The following is a 22566-nucleotide window of genomic DNA, read 5'->3' as shown; positions in this document are numbered from 1 at the left end:
AAGTAGATCTGTTAGAGGTTTATGAAAGTTCAGGTCTTGTTGCTATAAAAGCTGATATTGCACCCAGGGGCAGGACAACAATACCCTAACTCCTCCCCCTCTACCGCCCCCTCCCCCCAGGCTTACTCTTCACCTGCCCCCTTTCCCCCTCTACCTACACCTCCCCATCCCTCTCCCTCTCCACCTCCCCCCTCTCCCCCTCTACCTACACCTCCCTCTCCCTCCACATCCTCCCTCTCTCTCTCCCCCTAACCCCCTCTCCCTGTCCCTGTCTCCCTCCCCCTCCCTGTCCCCCTCTACTCCTCCACATCCCTCCCCCCTCTACCTCCACCTCCCTCTCCCCCTCTCCCCTCTCCCCTCTATCTCCACCTCCCTCTCCCCCTCTACTCCCCCCCTCTACCTCCACCTCCACCTCTGCCCCCTCTCTCCCTCTCTACCTCTCACCCACCCCCCTACCTCCCCCCTTTTCCCCTCTACCTCCTCTCCCCCTCCATCCCTCCCCCTCTACGTTCCCCTCCATCTCCCCCTATACCTCCACCTCACTTTCCCCTCTACCACCCCCCCTCTGTCACTCTACCTTCCCTCCCCCTCCCCTCCCTCTCCCCCTCCATCTCCGTCTCTCTCCCCTCTCCACATATTTAACTCTGTCTGACTGCATGCTAACAGGAGACATGACCTGCAGCAGAGCCTGTCCTCTGACGCCATCAGGAGATGGCCGAACAGTATGGCCGCCGTCTCTTTTGTTATCGTCTGCCCGAGTCTGCTGCCACCATCGGGATTCATGTCAGCAGCGAGAAAAGGCCAGTTAAACAAAAGACGATGCTGGACGACCACAGGGGAGCAGCTGTTCTCACGGGCTGTGCTGCGTTCGCCACGTAAGGCGTAGGAAGTGTTTTTTGTTAGTCAGAGATGAGTCACGCAGCACCTGCGTCGAGGGCTTTGGCGGTCAGGGACAACTGTAGGCGCGTTGCGACGCGCGCCTTGCCTCCGTACAGCTACGGCTGCATCACGCAGAAAAAAAAAAATATGTCAGATATGAATTTGTTTTAAACGTATAAAAACATATAAAATATGAGCGCAGCTGCCTTCAGTGCGCCATTGATAACGAGTCTGTTGTTAGCGCACAGCTATGGCTCCCCCTGGTGCAGTCGGGCCGGTTTGATGAAACAGACGCTGTTACTCAGAGGACAGCTCGAGGAGTTCTCGCTCCCTAACTTATTAAAAAAGAAAGATATCCTGTAGGCAGTTTAATGTTCCCGAAGTGAGTTTATTAGCTGCAGAACAAAGACAGCACCACCATTGTGTTCAAGTTAATAAGGGCACTCTGGGTGTATAAACTCACTCTGGGTATATCAGCACTCTCTGGGTGTATAAATCCTCTCTGGGTGCATAAACCCACTCTGGGAGTAAAAAACTCACTCTGAGTATATACACTCACTCTTTTGCGGAGCCAGTGTTTACTGTTACATGCTTTGCAAACAGTAGGGCTGAATCTGATTTCACTCAGGCAGCCACTGGGACAGCTGCTACAAGGACCCCTGAGCCCTTCTTTCTCATTGGCCGCTGGGGCAGGCTGTCCAGAGTGGGCCAGCAGGGTTCTGGGCTTTGGAAGGACACAGGTCTTGAAACAAAAACAAGGTCTCTCTGTCTCTCTGTCTCTGTCTCTCTGTCTCTCTCTCTCTCTCGCTCCCCATTCTTCATGACTCTCTACTCTGTGCTGTCAAATAAGCTGAGAAACCCATAAAAATACATATATTTATAAAAAATTGCATCATCCTTTTCAGGAGGAAACACAAAGTAAATGACAGACGTGTCCTCTTATCCTCACAGCTTCACCTCAGACTGGTTCACATTTTCACATTCTCATATTTTCATATTTGACCTGACAGCTCACCAGCGACATGATGCCGTTTCTCAAACAGAACGGGTTTTCATTTGCTTTCAAACGGCAGTTAGCTACACAAGGCCTGGTTTTCACGGGCAATAATAAACTCTAGTACAATAACCGGCAGTACTTGTGCCAGAATAGACGACCACTTAAAATAATTCTTTGGAAAAAAAAACAAAAAAAAAAAAAACACTTCTCACTGTGGAAACTCCTTAAATTTAACTGTCCATAAAGAAGTTCAAGGCATTTGAGTTCTTCATTCACTTTGCACCACATGCTGGTCTGGTCCTCCCAGTCACTCCGTTACTGTTTTCAGTGGAAGTAAAAGAGCAATTAGCTCAGCACTGGGTCTATTATTAAGACCATCCCCAAACCCCATTTATCAACACACAGAAGTCTCTGCTGTAGCACTTTAAAAGACCATCGCTGGCTGCTACTGCGCAAACAAACCATCTGTAGGACAGGGCCACACAGAGGGCCTGTTTGGCTGATGGGAACAAATAATCATCACATCATTCAGCCACTCGGGCCAAATCTGACAGAAAGGAAACCGTTTTACCAGCTGGCCTGACTTTCTGCATGCCTCAGGGCTCCCAAGGACCACTTCCTCTTTCATGCAAAACAGCTAAATTTTAATTTAGTTTCACCCATTTTAGAATGCTTGGTTCTCTGAAAAAAAAGTTTGCTGTGCAGTTACTGCTCTTATACATACACTAAAAATGCCTTGGTAAAGCACATTAAATTATTTTTACCAAGCAAATGTTTAAAAAAAAAAGCGAAAAACAATTGGAGTCTGTTTTTACGAATGTTACTTTCATGAATGCTGTGGGGTTTTGCTTTCTCACCTATGTGGTCCAAACAAGGCACCTGAAAGTTTCGCTTCTCCAAAGACGCTCTGTCTCAGTTTCTAGTCTCTATTTAATAATCTGTGACATGCAGTACTGGCTGTTCATGAATGTGCCCATCCCGCTCAGGAAATCATAAAATTTGAAATTTGAGTTTGAAAGCCATTCTGATGAAGTCACCATATAAAATATTCATATATTACATTTAATATTACATACATACCTTGTATATTACATACCTGCAGGGAGGGTGTCTCTTGCTCTCTCTCTGGCTGAGGACACCGCTGCTACCTGCTGCCACCGGGGTGTTACTGCAGGGCGGGCAGCTGTCTCTCTCGCTCTCTCTCTCTCTCTCTCTCTCGCTCTCTCTGGGGTTTTGAGGGTGTCGTTGTAACTGCACTGTTACTGCTGTTTCCTCCTTGCTGAACTTCGCAGGCTCAGGGTGCAGCTCCAGATCAGAGACGTGCGCCTGCATCGATCCCAGCTACAGGTAAGATATTTCAGGACACGCTCCTTTGGTTTACCACCACAGTATTGTCACCAATGAGTTTGGCTGGTAAACAAAATGTATAGAGTGATCTGGAAGTTACATTACATTACATTTATTTAGCAGACGCTTTTATCCAAAGCGACGTACAAAAGTGTATATCATAGTCGTTGGACAACTACAGAACACGGGTTCAATGAGGTATGAGACTAATTTCGTACAGCTATTTCGAGCCAAGAACACAGTTCAGTTCACACAGTGAACACTGTTCGGACCGAACGTATGCCAAGCCAAACTAGGGAGAAGAAGAAGCTACAATATTAGGACAAATACAAATCACAAAAAAGTGCTGGAATGGGGGTACATGTAACATGAGTGTCATGAAAGGGGGGGTATTTAAAGTGAAATGATATACAGAGTGGTGGCAGTTAGTCCAGGTATAGTCTGAAGAGATGCGTCTTCAGACCACGGCGGAAGATGGGTAGTGAGCGGTTTGAAGAGGCACAGGAAGTTTGTTCCACCACAGGGGAGCTCGGGTGCAGAAGCTTCGTGATTTCTTTGCTCGGGTGGGAGGGAGTGCAAGGCGCCCTGCTGCTACAGAGCGGAGTGGTCGAGCAGGCGTATAGAATCGAATCATGTCCCGCAAGTAGAGGGGGGCCATCCTGTTGGCTGCAAAGTCACAGATAAAGTTCATATTTACATTTATTTCCAATATAAGATCATTGCTGAATGTTTGGATTTTCGAGACAAGACCAAAAATGGCCTGTTGCTGCTATTTGAAAGCTGAAAGGTTGCTGCTATTTGAAAGCTAAAATGACAGTGTGATATTTGTCCCTTTTTATGTCTGTTCTTGGCTTTCCCTGGCAGAGAAATGGCAGTTGTTAATAGTCTCACAAATGATTTGCTTCCATATCAAGCACAGCAGTGCTTATTAGTACAGAAAAGGTATATTTCATTGCCAGACACTGTATTCAATTAAGGCCTGTATTCAATCAAAAAAAGTATTTGATCTTAACATACAAGCAAATGCAAACATTACATTTTTTTTCCTTCACAAATGCAGCTCAGCGCATTCGTCTTTAACGATGACTATACTTGCCAAAGTGCGCTTCTGTAGACCAAAAAAGCAGACTTTTATTACCTGCAGGGTCAGCGCTGCTGCATGTGCCAGTGAGAGACAGGGAAAAAGCTGGGAGTTGGCGCCCCCTGGTGGCAGGTCCCGAGGGCCGTGTCTGAGCTCTGTGGTGTGTCGCTCTCGCATTGCAGGGATGTTTTGTGAAAGTGCTCTCTGGAGAATGCGGTTCTGCCTGGACTCCGAGCCCCCCCACGCGGCCCCCTCCGAGCTCGAACCGCCGCACGGGGACATGGCGGAGCCCGGCGGTTTTCCGGAACGTTCCGCCAGGCCCCGGTCAGCGACGGAGGCGCCCGGCGGAGACGGGCGCGGCGCCGTTCCGGGCCCGTCCCAAACTGTGCCCGGGGGTCGTCGCGGCGACCGGAACAGCATCCCCGCGCAGAGCAGGCAGACCACCCCCGAATTGGACATCCCCTGGCTGTCCAAACCCAGCGGGGACACCTTCCTGGTGCCGTCGTCCTGCAAGAGCATCTGCAAGAACTACAGCGACCTGCTGATCGGGGGCGACCAGGTCCTCCCCCTCAGCCTCGGCGCGGGACAGGGGGAGGCGGCCGGCAGCCCCCGCCTCCCCAGCGGGCCGTTCCTGCAGTCCAGCGAAATCCCCCCGCCCCTGGAGTCCCCCCCCGGACGGGGCTCGCCGCCCCGCTCGTCCCGGGCCCCCGCGCGCGGCGACTCCTCCCGCTGGCGGACGAGCAGCGGCAAGGACCGCAGCTTCCTGTTCCACGGCGGCGGCGGCGGCCCGCTCTCCAACTCGCAGCTGAACGCGTACCTGGAGCAGAAGCTGGTGGACCTGTACCGCCAGTACATGGTGGAGAGCCTGGCCCAGCAGGGCTCCCCCTCCGCCGTGCTGGCCTCCGAGCTCATCCTCACCAGCGTGGACCAGATCACCCAGCAGCTGTCCCGCGAGCAGAACCTGGAGGCCGCCCGGGCCAAGGACATGGTGATCAGCTGCCTGCTGCGCGTGGCCAGCGGCCTGCCCTCGTCCGGTGAGATCAGCACCCCCCAGCTCCAGATCTCCGAGGACCAGCCCTGAGGGCCCTTGGGGGGGGGGGCTAAGGGGCCCTAAGAACGCTGCTGAGGGCCCTGAGAGTGCATTTGGGGCCCCTAAGGGTACGGCTGAGGGCTTTAAGGATGTGGCTGAGGGGCCCTAAGAGTGCTGCTGAGGGGCCCTAAGATTGTGCCTGAGGGCCCTAAGAGTGTGCCTGAGGGCCCTAAGATTGTGCCTGAGGGCCCTTAAGGGCGTGGCTGAGGGCCCTAAGATAGAGGGGCTGCACAGTTTAACGCTCGGCTTTTTAACCGCAGTTCTTTTTGGCTTTAATTGTGTAAACAGCTGCGCGCAGCGGCGAGGGTTTGCTCCTTCATCACACGGCAGTAAAGCCTCCCCCCCCCCAGGAAACACACACGCGCCGCTGACAGCTGCACCGCACCCAAAAAGTGTCAGATTAATTAAACGATCGGGGTGTTAAATAATTAAAGCAGACGCCAGGCGCGAAACAGTCACACCCTCCATCATACGCGCCGCTGGACCAGGGCGTCGCCCCAGCCAGAGAGGAGCAGACAGGGCTTTTATGACAGGGCTGGTGCTGGAGGGTTAGCGCACTGAGGAGGATCCCCGTGAAACAGCAGCCCGACACTGCGAACGTTATCGCAGTCTCCCCTGATTGGACCGACGCTCTCGCCCGCATCTTCACAAGGTCTGATGTAGTTTGGTAATTAAAAAGCCCGTCTTCGTCAACAAAGTAAAGCTCATCACGACCCAGCTGGATCCGTTTGAAGTGGCGGACGTTTTTTTTAAAAAGACCCCCGTTGTCTGAGGAATTCAGACGGCGCTGCCCTTCAAAAGAACGACTTCCATCCTTTTTTCGGTTTATGAGGCACCTGACCTTGTGCTTCTTCGATTAATTTTTCAAAATAATAAAGAAGGACAAAAAGCCAGACATCTGTACTGCAACTGAAGGGAAAATAAAATTGATTTTTTTCCCCCTGCTTTTTCTGCTCATGTCCTTATGTGATTGATGCTTCCTGAACTGTAGCTATTTGTTTAATGTTTGCTTCTTATGGCTTTCTCACCCCCACAATCCACTTGCATTCAAACAATAAATGACAAATGTTTTCAGTTTTGATTGAAAGACCAAAAAATATATTTCCTGCTCTCCGCTTGATGGTAGTTCTGAAGTTAAGGGTACTGCCAGTTTGAAGCCTGGAGGTTTTTGGCTCAGGGACACAGCTCATGTCCTGTGATTGTTGGGTCCTATTTAGCTCATCTGGGTGGTTCACACAGAGGCAGCTTTCACCATTTTTGGTAAATGGTAAATGGACTGCATTTATATAGCGCTTTTATCCAAAGCGCTTTACAATTGATGCCTCTCATTCGCCAGAGCAGTTAGGGATTAGGGATTAGGTGTCTTGCTCAAGGACACTTCGACATGCCCAGGGCGGGGTTTGAACCGGCAACCCTCCGACTGCCAGACAATCGGTCTTACCTCCTGAGCTTACCTCGGTCTTACCTCCTGAGCTATATCGCCCCTTGAAATGCAATCACTTATCACACAATCTGTTAACGAGTGCCAAAATAATCAGTCCGTGGTGTCAGTCACAGCCAGGGGCGCCACCAGGGGTTTTAGCATCCCATGAAAACATTTCAAATTGGGCCCCACCATCGTGTTGTTTTTGAGGACTCCGGTCATTCAGGGCTCTTGGAATTGTCCCAACTCCCTCCCCCTCTCCTCGCCCCAAATGGCGCCCCTGGTCGCAGCCGTGGTTACACGAGGCTTGGTGCGGTCTGTACCCGGCAGTCCCCAAAAAAATCTAAAATAAAAAAACCCCCCAAAAAAACCTCGCTTTCTAGGAGGAAGCGTTCTTTCGTGCAGCTGTGTCTCGGAACGCCCGCCACAGCACCGCAGGTCTCACTTCCCTGCAGGGCCGCTTCGCCCCCAGACCCGAGAGCAGAACCGGAGGAGCTCCAGACCCGAGAGCAGAACCAGAGGAGCTCCAGACCCGAGAGCAGAACCGGAGGAGCTCCAGACCCGAGAGCAGAACCAGAGGAGCTCCAGACCCGAGAGCAGAACCGAGAGCTCAGACCCGAGCAGAACCGAGGAGCTCCAGACCCGAGAGCAGAACCAGAGGAGCTCCAGACCCGAGAGCAGAACCAGAGGAGCTCCAGACCCGAGAGCAGAACCCGAGAGCAGAACCAGAGGAGCTCCAGACCCGAGAGCAGAACCGGAGGAGCTCCAGACCCGAGAGCAGAACCAGAGGAGCTCCAGACCCGAGAGCAGAACCGGAGGAGCTCCAGACCCGAGAGCAGAACCAGAGGAGCTCCAGACCCGAGAGCAGAACCGGAGAGCAGAACCAGAGGAGCTCCAGACCCGAGAGCAGAACCAGAGGAGCTCTAGACCCGAGAGCAGAACCAGAGGAGCTCGCCGAGCCGAGCAAGGCCAGAGCGGCAGCGTTTCCCGGGAAACCGGGCGGATGTGAGTAATCGTCTCCTCTTGGGTTTTTTTTTTTTTCTCTCGCTGAAAGGCATGACCTCGACTCAACAGTCTTCTTTGATTCAGGGACGCGTCGGTAAAGATGGACGGGCGGGCGGGCGGGCATGCGGGCGGGCGGGCGGGCGGGCATGCGGGCGGGCGGGCGATGTGCGGCTGGCTTTCACATCCCCCTTCGCCGCAGGAGCAACGATGAACCCGCCGGAACTTCAGCGACCGTCTGAGGAAATCAGGCAGACGGATTCCATAACCGTGACTGCAGAGCTGCGATTTTGTTGAATAAATACTATTAGAAATAACAAAATGATAAAAAATATTAAGAAAATATATTAATTATTATTATGAAGAAAAAAAAGCAGAAATGCACATACTCATGCACACACACACAGTGAGCTTCAGATACACACATCTCTCTGTCTTTAAGTGTAGACTTCTTAAAACTTTTCTCTTTAGCCAGTCCTACCGTTATCCGTTCCTATAGTCCGATAGCCTGTTAAATGGTAAAGTTTAATAGTGGAGTTCATGAAGTCAGATCCGGTTGTCTGGATTGTGGAGCGGGCTGGGGCACACACTCAAGCCAGCAGGACCAGATGCTTGCTCATCAGATCTAAGGGGCACACATTAAGGGACTGTTTACACACATCAGTGTCAACAGGCTGTCAAAGCCAAAGCTTGTTACTCATTCAAGTAGCCTTACGGACGACACTCGGTGTAGGCGGTCAGGTTACCGACGCACATCGGTAGTTTAGCGTCGGTGTCAAGCTAGCCTTACCGGATCTGACACACTTGGTAGTTCAGTCGAGTGCAAGAACCTACGATCTGAGGTAGCCCTGCAGGGTTAGAGCATAGCCTGAAATTGAGTTGGGTCTTCAGTACATATACTCTGTGTGTTGACAATCTTTATAGTGCCTAACCTCATCTTATCAGTTTATTTTTGTCTTGGGGCTCCTGTCTCCCCCTCAGCCAGTGGGAGGGTTTACATTTACATTACAGGCATTTGGCAGACGCTCTTATCCAGATCCCCTACCTGGGAATCAAACCTGCGACCTTTAGGCCACAAGACCAGTTTCTTACCCATTAGTAGTAGTAGTAACTTTATTTGTCCCCAGAGGGGCAAGCAGTGAAAACAGTAATAACGCAAGATCAAAAACACCCAAGGCAATTAAATACACCATATAATAAAAAGTTAAAACATAGAGTACATGTAAAAACATAAAATAGCACCACACTGCCACCCTCACACAAACATACGCACACAGACATACATGCACGTGCATGCCCTGGCACATGCACGTGCTTTCTCACTGCTTTGGGATCATTGATTAACCAGAACGTTTTGCCACCAGAAATAAAACCTGTGCATTTGCATGCTTGCAGTGCCTGAACTCCGCCTCGGTAAAAGTTTGAACACTTACAGTCTCGAAGCTCAAATTTCAAGGAGATAAAAAACAAACAGAGGCTCATTAAAAAGGGATTAAGGACACGGGGAAAAAAATCCATATGGGGTTTGTGTGTGCTGATTTCAAGGCCCGCAGAAACAAATGCTTCCTGTCTGCTCTGTTAGCGTGGAGGCCTTGGGGAAGTGCGTGTCCTTGTGCCACCGCCAACGCTGCCCAGGCTACAAGCTAATTAGGCCTTATTACTGCCAGTCATCACCATCGCAGCTACGCCCCCTGCAGGGCATGCAACAATCTCTCAATCCAGACGAAGACCTGAACCAGTTCGTCTGTGTTTCCCGTGACACCAGGCCGTCTGGCAGGCGGAGGTCATGTTTCCTGCGTTGTGCTTTATAGAAAAACTTAAAGTTGGGATTTAAGATAAACAGTCTTGGAGGGCCACAGTGTCTGCAGGTTTAACTCCAGTCCTGGAGGGCTGCAGTGTCTGCAGGTTTAACTCCAGTCCTGGAGGGCTGCAGTGTCTGCAGGTTTAACTCCAGTCCTGGAGGGCTGCAGTGTCTGCAGGTTTAACTCCAGTCCTGGAGGGCTGCAGTGTCTGCAGGTTTAACTCCAGTCCCGGAGGGCTGCAGGGTCTGCAGGTTTAACTCCAGTCCTGGAGGGCTGCAGTGTTGCAGGTTAAACTCCAGTCCTGGTTGGAAAAATTACTTTTCACTCCTCATCTTCTTTCCTCCACTACCAGTCGTCTCCTACCTGCAAGCATTTGCAGGAACGGAGGGGAGGAGAGGAGTGGAGGAAAGGAGAGAGCAAGGAGGCGTGAAGACAATTGGGACAGCTTATCTGCTTCTCCGTCATCAAAGCCAACATCAAATATTGATAAAGCAGCCCTATCATAATGCCAAGCCCACAAATAGTCCTATAGCCAATTGCTGATCTTAGACATGGTCAGCCCATTTGAAGCTGCAAAAAAAATGCTTGTAAGTTTCAAATAGCCTAACAAGTAGTTGCATGTGCAGTATCCAGGCATGTACGCCACACTGCTGTTCACGTTGAGAAATGAATTAGCTAACAAGTAATCAGCGACATTAGAGTAAACATCTCATAGTATAAACAAACACAGTTTAATTCCAGAGTCCCAATGTGCCCAATGCCTGAACATACGGAGCGTTAATTCACCTCATATACTGTATCACAGCATATGTTCCTCTGCCAGCTCACTGCAGCTCACTTACGCTAATTCAGGAACATTTCCATAGATTAGTGAATAAATTTGTCACTTCATTTTATCTGAGTTATTGTTTCCCAATGTTCCCAATTTGTTGGTAATAAATACGCCCTTTGGAAACGGTTGGTTGAGTAAATTCATTCATGCATATTCACACTGCTGCCATTGCTTATTTTTTTGAGTCATGTTCGTTTAAGCAACACTCTTAAACTGCTGAATTTGTCAGCAGGATGTGAGCCACAAAAAACGAGCTGCCATTTTGTTATCCATTATAGTGTTGCAACACTGCAGCAAATAGGGCAGATGTGCAGTTAGCATGTGCAGCACTGCAGAAAGCAGGGCAGATGCGCAGTTAACATGCACAATACTGCGACAAGCAGGGCAGATGCGCAGTTAGCATGCACAATGCTGCAGCAAGCAGGGCAGATGCGCAGTTAGCATGCACAATGCTGCAGCAAGCAGGGCAGATGCGCAGTTAGCATGCTCAATACTGCAGCAAGCAGGGCAGATGCGCAGTTAGCATGCACAATGCTGCAGCAAGCAGGGCAGATGCGCAGTTAGCATGCTCAATACTGCAGCAAGCAGGGCAGATGCGCAGTTAGCATGCACAACGCTGCAGCAAGCAGGGGCAGATGCGCAGTTAGCATGCACAATGCTGCAGCAAGCAGGGGCAGATGTGCATTACTCCCAAGGATGCATATTCACACACAGGATTCGGGCCTGCATTGTGCTCCGCTTCTTAAGTTCTGTCTGATCACATCTGACACGCGTGTGGTTCGGGTCAGGGCTGGTCTTCACTTTCATTCGGCACTTTGAATAGCGGAAACCAGACAGCCTGCTGCTGTAAAGGCTGAAAATCATGAAGGACTGGGGGGGGGGGGGGGGGGGGGGGGGGTGGAAGGGGATGGGGGGGGTGGAGCATGAAGGACAAACAGAAAACAATTCAATGAAAACAACAGACTCCTCAATGCCCTGCAACAGAAAGCCTGTCTCAGACCATGTCTTTTATGGGTTCATAAAGTAATTTCCCAGCCATTAATGTAGGGTTGAGGTGGGCAAGGACAGAACGCTGCCAATCAAACCCAAGGCTGAAGACCAGCGCAGGTTGTTTTTGTGTTTTTCTCCTTTTCTCTCCTTACAACCGTCTTCTCCTCCTGCCCCCCCCCCCCCCCCGCCATCAAATGAAGTTGCGCCATTTCTAATCCGATCCATTTCAAATGAGGCTGCGTCCGTCCCCTTTGAAAACATCTCTTGGAATATAATATTTACGATGAAAAGAGGCGGATAATGCAATGTTTGCTTCCTCGCCGAGCTCACGCTTCTTGTTACAAACCCGACAGAGATTAATTCTATAAATATAATTCAATTTTTCATAAATTCTTTTACATGAAATTTAGTAATGTGAAATGAAACAGCCTCGGTGCTGCCTTATTTTACAGGCAGAACTCAGCTTGTTGTAAATTTGTAAGGGCAAGTCATATCACTGAATACCATTAAATATCATGGAATTTAAAATATCATCATTATTGACTTGCATGCTACAGTACTCAACATTAATGATTTATTATATGAGATAAAAATGACTGAATAAGTATGCCAGTCCATTGCTGATACCCACTTGTTTACTCACAGAGCACAGCTCATTACTGATATCCCACCTGTTCACTCACAGAGCACAGCTCATTACTGATATCCCATCTGTTTACACACAGAGCCCATTACTGATATCCCACCTTTTTAAGCACAGAGCTCATTACTGATATCCCACCTGTTTACTCACGGAGCTCATTACTGATATCCCATCTGTTTACACACAGAGCTCATTACTGATATCCCACCTGTTTACTCACAGAGCTCATTACTGATATCCCACCTGTTCACTCACAGAGCTCATTACTGATATCCCACCTGTTCACTCACAGAGCTCATTACTGATATCCCACCTGTTTACTACAGAGCTCATTACTGATATCCCACCTGTTTACTCACAGAGCATGGCTCATTACTGATATCCCACCTGTTTACACACAGAGCTCATTACTGATATCCCACCTGTTCACTCACAGAGCTCATTACTGATATCCCACCTGTTCACTCACAGAGCTCATTACTGATATCCCACCTGTTTACTCACAGAGCTCATTACTGATATCCCACCTGTTTACTCACAGAGCATGGCTCATTACTGATATCCCACCTGTTTACACACAGAGCTCATTACTGATATCCCACCTGTTCACTCACAGAGCTCATTACTGATATCCCACCTGTTCACTCACAAAGCTCACTACTGATATCCCACCTGTTTACTCACAGAGCTCATTACTGATATCCCACCTGTTTACACACAGAGCACGGCTCATTACTGATATCCCACCTGTTTACACACAGAGCCGATTACTGATACCCCACCTGTTTACTCACAGAGCTCATTACTGATATCCCACCTGTTTACTCACAGAGCTCATTACTGATATCCCACCTGTTCACTCACAGAGCATGGCTCATTACTGATATCCCACCTGTTTACTCACAGAGCCCATTACTGATATCCCACCTGTTCACTCACAGAGCTCATTACTGATATCCCACCTGTTTACTCACAGAGCTCATTACTGATATCCCACTTGTTCACTCACAGAGCATGGCTCATTACTGATATCCCACCTGTTTATGCACAGAGCTCATTACTGATATCCCACCTGTTCACTCACAGAGCTCATTACTGATATCCCACCTGTTTATGCACAGGTAGTGCAGGTCTACCCTCAGTAGTGCAGGGTTAATGTGAGTGAGTCATAAAGCTCTGCTCATAAACAACATTACTGTCTGTCTTAGTCCGGGTCTCCCAGCCTTGGTTCATAGCAATCATGATGATGCTCCAAGAACAGGATAAGCAGCATTAAGAGAAAAAAACACTGTAGCCGAAGGTAATTTTGCCTGCATTTTCTGTTAACTGTGGAAAGATCCATGGAAGGGTGGCAATGTAGTATAATGGGTAAGGAACTGGTCTTGTAACCTAAAGGTCACAGGTTCGATTCCCAGGTAGGACACTGCCGTTGTACCCTTGAGCAAGGTACTTAACCTGCATTGCTTCAGTATATTTCCGGCTGTATAAATGGATGCAATGTAAATGCTATGTAAAAAAAAGTTGTGTTAGTTGCCCTGGATAAGAGCGTCTGCTAAATGCCTCTAATGTAATGTTATATTACATTACATTACATTACAGGCATTTAGCAGACGCTCTTATCCAGAGCGACGTACAGCAAGTGCATTAGTTCAAGGTGCAGAGGTGCAGAAAAACACACTAGAGTGAAGTAAAGATCATAGTGCCAGAAGTGACCACATAGATCAGGACTCCAACCCTGTAGGGTAACCTGTTCAGCAAACAAACAAACAATCCTGCCAAGTACAATACTAGCACTGAAATCACATTTGCCTAATCAGAATCAGACAAAACAATCCTGCCAAACACAAAACTAACATGATCGCATTAGCCTAACTAGGCACATTGAGCTAAACTAGAGGCTAGGGAGGGGCGGGGAGAGGTGCAGCCTGAAGAGATGGGTCTTTAGTCTGCGCTTGAAGGTAATCAGATTCTCTGCTGTTCTGACCGCCACGGGAAGGTCGGTGGAAGGGGACACATCAGCGCCACAAAGGGATCGTGTCGCAGGCGAAGATGTCACCGCGAATCTCAAGGAACCTTTATGGATATTGGTACTTAACCCGTGCGTTCATTCCAGCAACATCACACAGTTTGGCCAAATTTCAATCAAACACATGCGTTACACATGAAGAGAGTAAACGACAATCATCCTTCCCCCAAGCGTGCCAGGCCACAGGAGGGCGGGAAAAATACAATTAATCCTTCAACGTGTCTCTTTGTAGGGTTCTCTATGATGGTTCGCCCTCCCAGCTCAGAATGACAGAGAGCCGGGCTGACCCAATCACACTCACACAGAATTACCAGTGACTGCACCGGCACACAGGAACTGACACTCTAACGAACACCGTGACCCATCGTCTGGGGGAACGAGGGAAAGCGACTTTCTAACACACGTCCCCCCTGCACTCCCTCTGTCTCCAACCCAGCCCAGCAAACAAGAACCTTTCAGGAGATTCATCTAATCGCACAAACAACAATCTCAACCTACGTGTCACTAACCCGGCGGAGCAGAACGATGTCAGTCACCCCTTCGTCTCCGGTTGAATAGGCTGGATTATGTCCCCTGACCGTTCAGAATCTCCGTCTGAGGGATCCTGATGGCCTTCTTCAGTCAAGAGAAAGGCTCAACTTTCCTGTCTCTGGGAAGAAATTTATTTTATTTTATTTATTTATTTATTTAACCTCTATTTATGCAGGAACTGTGGTCTCTTTTACAGAGGAGCCCTGCCACAGACAAGCAAACACTGAGACACAACATACAAAATAAACATCAAGTTACGACACATATCATAAAAAAAAACTATGAAACCTGTCAAAGAACCAGGTGAGCAAACGTTCCCAACTTTTCATCTACAGCATCACTGGCTCTTTAAAGTTTTTCCTATTCTCGTGTTTCAGTTTTTGTTTTTAAAATTCAGATTTTTTTTTACACACACACTCCCTCACACACACACACACATGCCCACACCCCACACACACTCACACTCATATTCACACACACACTCTCTCTCTGCTCCCACAACCACACACACACCCACACACACACACACACTCACACTCTCTCTCTCTCACACACACACGCTCACACACTCACAGTCACACGCACGCCCCACACACACACACACACACACACTCACACACACACACACACACACACACACACACCCACACTCACACTCTCTCTCTCTCACACACACACGCTCACACACTCACAGTCACACGCACGCCCACGCACACACACACACACACACACACACACACGCATACACTCTCTCTCACACACACATTCTCTCACACAAACATCCACACGCACGCACGCACCACGCACCACGCACGCACGCACGCACCACGCACCACGCACGCACACGCACGCCCACGCACGCCCACGCACGCCCATGCACACACCCACGCGCGGCCCTGGCGTCCCCACCCACATCCTTCTCCCAGAAGGTCAGGAACGGCAGCGGCACATCTCGCTCCTTTTCTGTCTCCCGGAGCATGAAAGGCCCGTGTCTGGGGCCCAGGTAAACCGTGCGCAGCCCGCAAGGACGCTCGCCACTTAATTACACGGGAAATTTACATGTGAGATTCCTCTCTCTTTGTGTGTGTGTGTGTGTGTGTGGCGGTGCCCTTGCAGGAGGCGACCGGTTTGGTAATTACATCAGAGAGAGAGACAGAGGCCGGGCGGCGCCGCGTCGGTCGAACGGCACCGCGGGACGCGGGAATAAAGCTCGCGTCTCGGCCAATCAGCCGGCGTCCTCAAGGTCGCCGCTACCTACGGAACGACCTTCGCTCAGACAGGCGCGCAGACGGGAGGCTTTCAGCCGCGGCGGGCGGAGGCTTCGCTCTGACACAAACCAGGCCCTCGGTGAGCAGAAAGTACGCAGTGTGCGTTTGCACACGGCACTCCGAACCGCTTTTTTGTTTTTTTTCTCTCAAACGCAAGAATTGGAAACAGACGTTCCCTTACCCGAACTCAACGCTGCCGCTGAGGTTCGGTGGTCCGACTCACACGCAGTGCCAGAAACATTCGAAAAACATTTTTCTTTTTTTTTTTTTTTTTTGCTGCCAATAATAAAAAAAGGGACGTTTCCCCAAAAAGAACTTTCACTCATTTATCTGCTTGGCAGGCAGTCGTATTCCAAACAGCTGACTTTGTCTTTTTCCAGCAGATGAAGCAGCCCAGAGGTTCACCTATTTCATGCCTTCGATACACAAGTTCGTTTGAGAAAAACTGCCTGTGGTCACTGGATGCACATGAAACCCTGCAGTTCATTAGCATTTTCCTCTCATCTCTCTGATCAGCTCACCATCCCCTGGGCAAAATATTACAAATAACTAGAAATGCACTTTGTGGATATGATGATGATGATGATAATAATAATAATAATAATAAAAATAAGAATAAGAAAAAACAGAACAAGAATAACAACAACAACAGCAACAGCAATAATAATAATAATAATAATAATAATGATAATAATAATAATAAAAGTTAGCCTAATACTCTCCATGAAAGTAAACATGTGTTCTCAATACCATGCACCTAAAATCCTGGTGCACAGAGACAACCGGTCCAGGCATATTGATACCCTGCTATACTCTGATACACTCTGTGCACTTAAAACCCTGGCACACAGAGACAACCGGTCCAGGCATATTGATACCCTGCTGTACTCTGATACACTCATCCCAGCTCTTATCTCTGCTTGCCTACAAGGCATCTCAAGCCGGATGACAAATCTTCAACTAAAGCTCAGCTCAAATGAAAGTGAGATAAAACACTTCCCAGCAATGTCCCTCCGCTGGACCCATTCGTCACTCTGGATGGCACCAACAGTGTCACCCTCTTCATCTGCTGGAAATTTCAGAGTGGTTCTAGAAAAAACTAAAACTGTTAATTGCATTACAGGCATTTAGCAGATGCTCTTGTCAAGAGTTACACTACTTTTTTTTTTTTTTTTTGCATAGCATTTAAATTTCATCAATTTATACAGTTGGATATGTACTGAAACAATGCAGGTTAAGTACCTTGCTCAAGGGCACAGTGTCCTACATGGGAATCGAACCTGTGACCTTTAGGTTACAAGCCTAGCTCCTTAATCATTAGACTAAACGCAACCCCCTAGACACGAACACTACACTTCCTGTCTGAGAACATCATGGCAGGTTGTCGCTCCTTCCTCACCCGCCTACTCAGCCCAGATCTTAGTCTAGTCCAGGCACTGATCATCTCCCGCCTGGCCTCCCTGCCTCTGCCATCAGACCTCTGCAACTCATCCAGAATGCTGCTGCTCGTCTGACCTACAACCTCCCCAGCCTCAGCCATGCCACTCCCCCAGCCAGGCTCACATCAAATTCAAAACCTTGGTGCTAGCCTAGCCTATCAGGCAGCTAAAGGGACATCTCCACGACATCTTAAAAAGATCACCGTTACACATTACACACCAGCCAGACATCTCTGTCCCGCTAACTCCAGGTCCCTGGTCCCTCTCCCATGTGTGCCTTTACTTCCGGGGCATATCCTGTCAATTCCTACCCCCCCCATTGGTGGAATGAGCTTCCCACTGCAGTCAGGCCAGCAGAAACCCTGCCCATCTTCAGAGAAAGACTGAAGACCCTTCACGTCAGACTTGTCTTTTCAGATGGCACCATGGTTCCCCTGGCCCATGGTTCTTTTTTTTTTCTCTTTCTTGCTTTGGATTTCCATTTGGAAAATTTTTATGCTGAACAAGATAACTTATCTGTATATAGCGCGCCTTTCCTCAGTTACAATACACATTGTGTGCTATGTTAACATTACAGTCGTTGATTATGAATGGACCGCAGGTGTCTTCTTGGTGTCACTGCATTTTGGTACTCCTGAGAGTACCAAATTTAAGATTTGATTTGATTCCTCACCTTCAGAACTTAACTGGTTTACCATCCCCGAGGTCCTTAACAATAGAGAATATATAAAATGCTTTTAAAACAAGCACGAAACCGCCCAGACCCATGGTGCATCTGTACAAAGTGTCATGAGTAAAACTTGGTTAACTATAGCCAGCTAACTATGGCATGTCCTCACCTCTGTAACATTATTTGTTGTCCTCCGTGTGTCCATACAACTGTATTGGTGGTATGCGCTAACTAGTTAAACTAAAGTAGGCGAAACGCAAACGTGTTAGGGTTAGCTAAAGTAACGTTAGGCGATAAAGCTGTGCTTAAAAATCTGGTGCCGTTCGAAGTGGTGATTTTGGGAGATGCACCTGCACGTGTGTCCTACTAAACGAAGCACCACCTGCGCATGCGTCCCACAAAATGTCCCTCTCAGGTTGTCCGTGAGTGAGTGAGTGAGTGACCACAAATTGCCATGCATAGCCCACGGCGGCAGTTCCTGCGCGCCGGGGAGAAAAAATCTAAATCCCAGTAGTTGGAAAAAATGACAGGGCACATGTCAGATCGCACGGCGGCCTGAAACAAGGCCAGGGCTCAAAGGGACAAAAAAGAGACCGAGCTTCAGTTTAATCAAACTAATTAAACTAATTAGATAATTTAAAATGATTTGTAACATTATAATTAACTGCAGACTGTGTGTCGCCTATGCCTTCTAACTAAATCCACAGAAAAAAAAAGTGTGATTTTCGCCACGGGTCTGTTGCGTAATTTAATTGTTGGCTTCTCCGATACATCATTTTGAAATACCGTGCTAGTTTAAAGAAATATACACGCATATGGAAATATAATCAGCACAAAGGAGTAGGCTTTTTTCAGGTAACTGTTGGGAATTTAACCCAAACTGAAACTACAATGTTTTTTTTTTTTTAGTTCATTCTTGGGTTCAGCATAAGGATGCTTGTGATTCTACGGTCCGATGCGGTCCTTCAACACAACAACCAAGTCGCCCTTGAAACGAAAGTCTCTGTTAAGAGGCTGGACTCAATCTTCCCAGGATGTCCATCAAGCGCGCGATTTGCCCCGCCCATCTGCCTGTCTCCGTGGCTACACTATTATGCCTATAATTTAGCCTCTTATGCAAACATGACCCTGTTCCGCTGCCTGGTGCAGGCGACGCGTCCGTGTCCTGTTCAAGGGAGCCCAATAAAACGCGATAAAAAGGACATAAATTAGGTCAAAGTCTGCTGCGTTTCCCCGGGGACAGCTACGGCCCGGGGTCCGCCTTTCCCCCGTTCAGCGGCACTTTCCAAGGTCATAAATTAATATGTAAAATTGACTGCACGAACCACTGGTGTCTTGGTAACAAGGGCTGATTCCATCATTTTTATGCGGGAGGCGAATTTGCTCACTGTGACTGATGTTTTTACCCAGCGCGGATGGGGTTGTGATTTAAAGTCCCGGCTCCGTCCGAACCGCGCTCCAGCGGCTTATCCATTTCACAGGGAGGAAATGAATAATTACTGCGGGGTATATTTAAACACAGCCGCCCGCGGGGAGTCTGTTTTTTTTTTTTTTTTTTTTTAGCAGGGGTGTAAAATAGGGGTTCGCGGGCGAGACTTTGCGGTGAATTACGCGTCTGGCCTTGGAAGAGACGCTGTCCGTCGTTCCTCATTCACAATCTTCCTTAATTACATCTGAACTTGGAGGAGGGGTTGTCTGTGTGCGGAGGCGGGGAAATGCGTATCTTGTCAAGGACATAACTGCGCGAGCTTTAAAAACCCAACGGTTTTCATATTACATCGCCTGTAATAGGAGAAAAACACTTCACGTGTTTGACATTACGCTCGGATCCCCTTTGGGGGCGACACGAGTGTGCTCCTTTCCCTTCCACAGTATTTATTTCTATAGGGTCTGGAAATGTAGGTTCTCTCAGGCAGGTGAAATAACATTCAGCTGTTGTGAATATATGATTTTTATTATGTTTCTGCCCTTCTCAAGGTGAAGGGAATCAGCGTAGCCTTACTCACAGGCCTCAGTATTTGTCTGAATACTCAGTTACATTATCAGTCTCTCGTCCGCTAACAAAAAACATTTCCAACCTACCGGGCAAGATTAATATTAGACTCACATTTGAATGTTTAGATCAGTGGTTCTCAACTCAGGCCAGAAAGGGCCGGTGTGGGTGTAGGCTTTTGTTCCAACCAAGCTGTTACACACCTGATTCTACTAATCAACCTTTGGAGTGTTTACGAAGGACCTTGATTAGTAGAATCAGGAGTGTAACTGCTTGGTTGGAACAAAAGCCTGCACCCACACTGGCCCTTTCTGACCCCGAGTTGAGAACCACTGGTTTAGATAATATCACACACAAAATGGTTCCCAAAAATGACATTTTATCATTCAAAACCTACAGGCAACCTTTCTTGACAGTTATCATTTAGTCAGGATAAACATCACATCAAATTCATTTTAAGAATGTGCCAAAAGAAAATACTGAAATGGCAGATTTGTTTAACATAGTTAGCATTCGCGATATCATCTGCCATATCTTGAATAACAAAAAAGGAAAAAAACAAAAAAAAAACAATTCTCAGGCAGTCCCTGCAGTGTTTGTAAATGCAAAATGAACTAAAGTTTGTGTTTACAATGTTGGCTGCATAGATGGGCAGGCGCTGTGTCTGTTCCCTTGGTATTCCCTGTTCCCTTGGTATTCCCTGTTTTTAGGGACTTTCCTGTTTTTGTGAAAGACACTCGAACACACATCTTTCCGCAGACGAATGACAATTACAAAGACTTAAAACTGATATTTGTTCCAAAACACAGTTTTTACAGTTCACAATGCAATTTGCAACTCGTCATCTTTGTCATTTGCCAAATGCTTAAAGCTTTTTTGTAAGCAAAGTACCAGACCTGGGTCAAATGCGTACTTGTTTTGTATTCAAATACTGTCCTGTGCTCTGTTGATCTTGCCTGTTACAACTGAGCCTGCCAATATGACCAGAAGGCGGGATTTGCACTTTTTGAGAGCATGTCATAGAATCCAATACGCCAGATAAGCTCAGTCTACAGTGTAGAAACGTATTTGAAGCCGAAACAAATGTGTATTTGTCCCGGGTCTGCAAATTACCCGAGTGAATTTGACACGGTAAAGCTTACATAATGTTACCAGGCTGGTCATTATTGTACTGTCGGCACAGAGATAGATTTTTTCTGCATTTGCTGAAGGACCTTCGCCTCGTTGCGTCAAAATGATTTTGCGCTACCCGGGCTCCCTTATAGGCTGCTGTAGGTGCAAACCTATTTTCTAAATTTCATCACGAGCTTGGAGAGTTTTGCACAGACAGGCTTGGTACAGGAAACCAGCGAAAATGGTATCTGTGTTAACTCTCAGGCAGGAATTGCTCCATACTTGAATCAATAGCTTGTATGGTTTTAGTATTTTTCTCCAAAAAAAAATAAAAATAAAATACTGCCTGAAAAAAGCTGACCCAAATGGTGAATCACTTCTTCCCAGATGCTCAGCAGAGACACAGCAGTGTTATGTGCAGACTGCAGTGGAGCATTAAAATGTTTTATTCTTTATAATGGAAAGGACACAGCCAATAACAGCCTATTTACTTCGATTCCCCGAGTCACAATGTGAAGTGAAGTCAACCAATTATGAGGTTTCATAGCATTTAAAAAAAAACAAAAAAACAATCTGACTGAAGTTTAGTTGCGAAAAAGCTTCTCAGAGTGGGTAATGTCTAAACCTCCAATTAAGCCTATGCTGCAATAATTTATTTTTTCCACTTGGGGAGGGGGTGAGTGCGGGGGGGGGGGGGTGGGGTGAGTATGGCCATGAGTGAGGGAGAGAAAGAGGGAAGGAGAGAGAAAGAAAAGAGCAGGAGAGGGGGGATTGATGCTACTACAGGGCCTCTGTCATTTTTGACACCACCGTGCCAAACTTTCGCTCCCACCCCCATTCCCCAACCACTGCCAGTCATGTAGCCCAACACACACATCCACAGACCAAGCCAAAGACAGAGGGGTTCCTGTACTTAATAAAAAGAGAGGTACCTTGAGAAGAGGGCAGTCCAGGTAGCTGTCAAAATGACTCCTGGGACAGGACGGAAAGCTTGGACCTGCAGTGCGACAGGCTCTCATGCTTATGCTGGCATATACAAGGTTCTCATTTAACAAACACGAGCAGGAAGAAGCACATTTTTTTAAACGCTTCACAGCCATCAGCCGAAGACTGGCAATAAATAAATAAATGAAATCCGAACTGCTGAAAGTGTTGACACCTGATCACTGAAACAAAACCAATGAGGCAAACCTGCATGCGATTAACATAATTTGAACGCAAAAAAACATTCCCAAAAAACTTAATTGGCCGTTAGAATCTAGCTGGGAGGTTGCTGTTGGCTAGCTACCCAAGCAAACAAGCAGGCTGCTACCACTAGTCTGCCTCATACCGCAGCCATCAAGGTTGACAGGGCGGGGGAAAGAGGGACCTGCTGTCCCAGAGGGGAGCGTGGCGGGACAGACCTCAACCAGGGACACCCCCAACCTTCTCGGGAGTCAG

The 22566-nt window shown here is 48.0% G+C and overlaps 1 protein-coding gene across 1 annotated transcript; it reads left to right on the top strand.

Moving 5' to 3' along the window:
- Positions 1 to 3052: 3052 nt before the first annotated feature.
- On the top strand, positions 3053 to 6338 carry LOC135241036 (TLR adapter interacting with SLC15A4 on the lysosome). The gene is made up of 2 exons (XM_064311142.1): positions 3053 to 3223; positions 4487 to 6338. Exon 2 carries the CDS (start codon positions 4489 to 4491, stop codon positions 5383 to 5385), a length of 897 nt encoding a protein of 298 aa, XP_064167212.1. The 5' UTR covers positions 3053 to 3223; positions 4487 to 4488; the 3' UTR covers positions 5386 to 6338.
- The last annotated feature ends 16228 nt before the right edge of the window (positions 6339 to 22566 follow it).

Source organism: Anguilla rostrata, chromosome 15 (genome assembly GCF_018555375.3).
Source record: "Anguilla rostrata isolate EN2019 chromosome 15, ASM1855537v3, whole genome shotgun sequence".
NCBI lineage: Eukaryota > Metazoa > Chordata > Actinopteri > Anguilliformes > Anguillidae > Anguilla > Anguilla rostrata.
The sequence above is the reverse complement of the archived record's forward strand: the minus strand, read 5'-3'. Positions and strand labels throughout refer to the sequence as shown.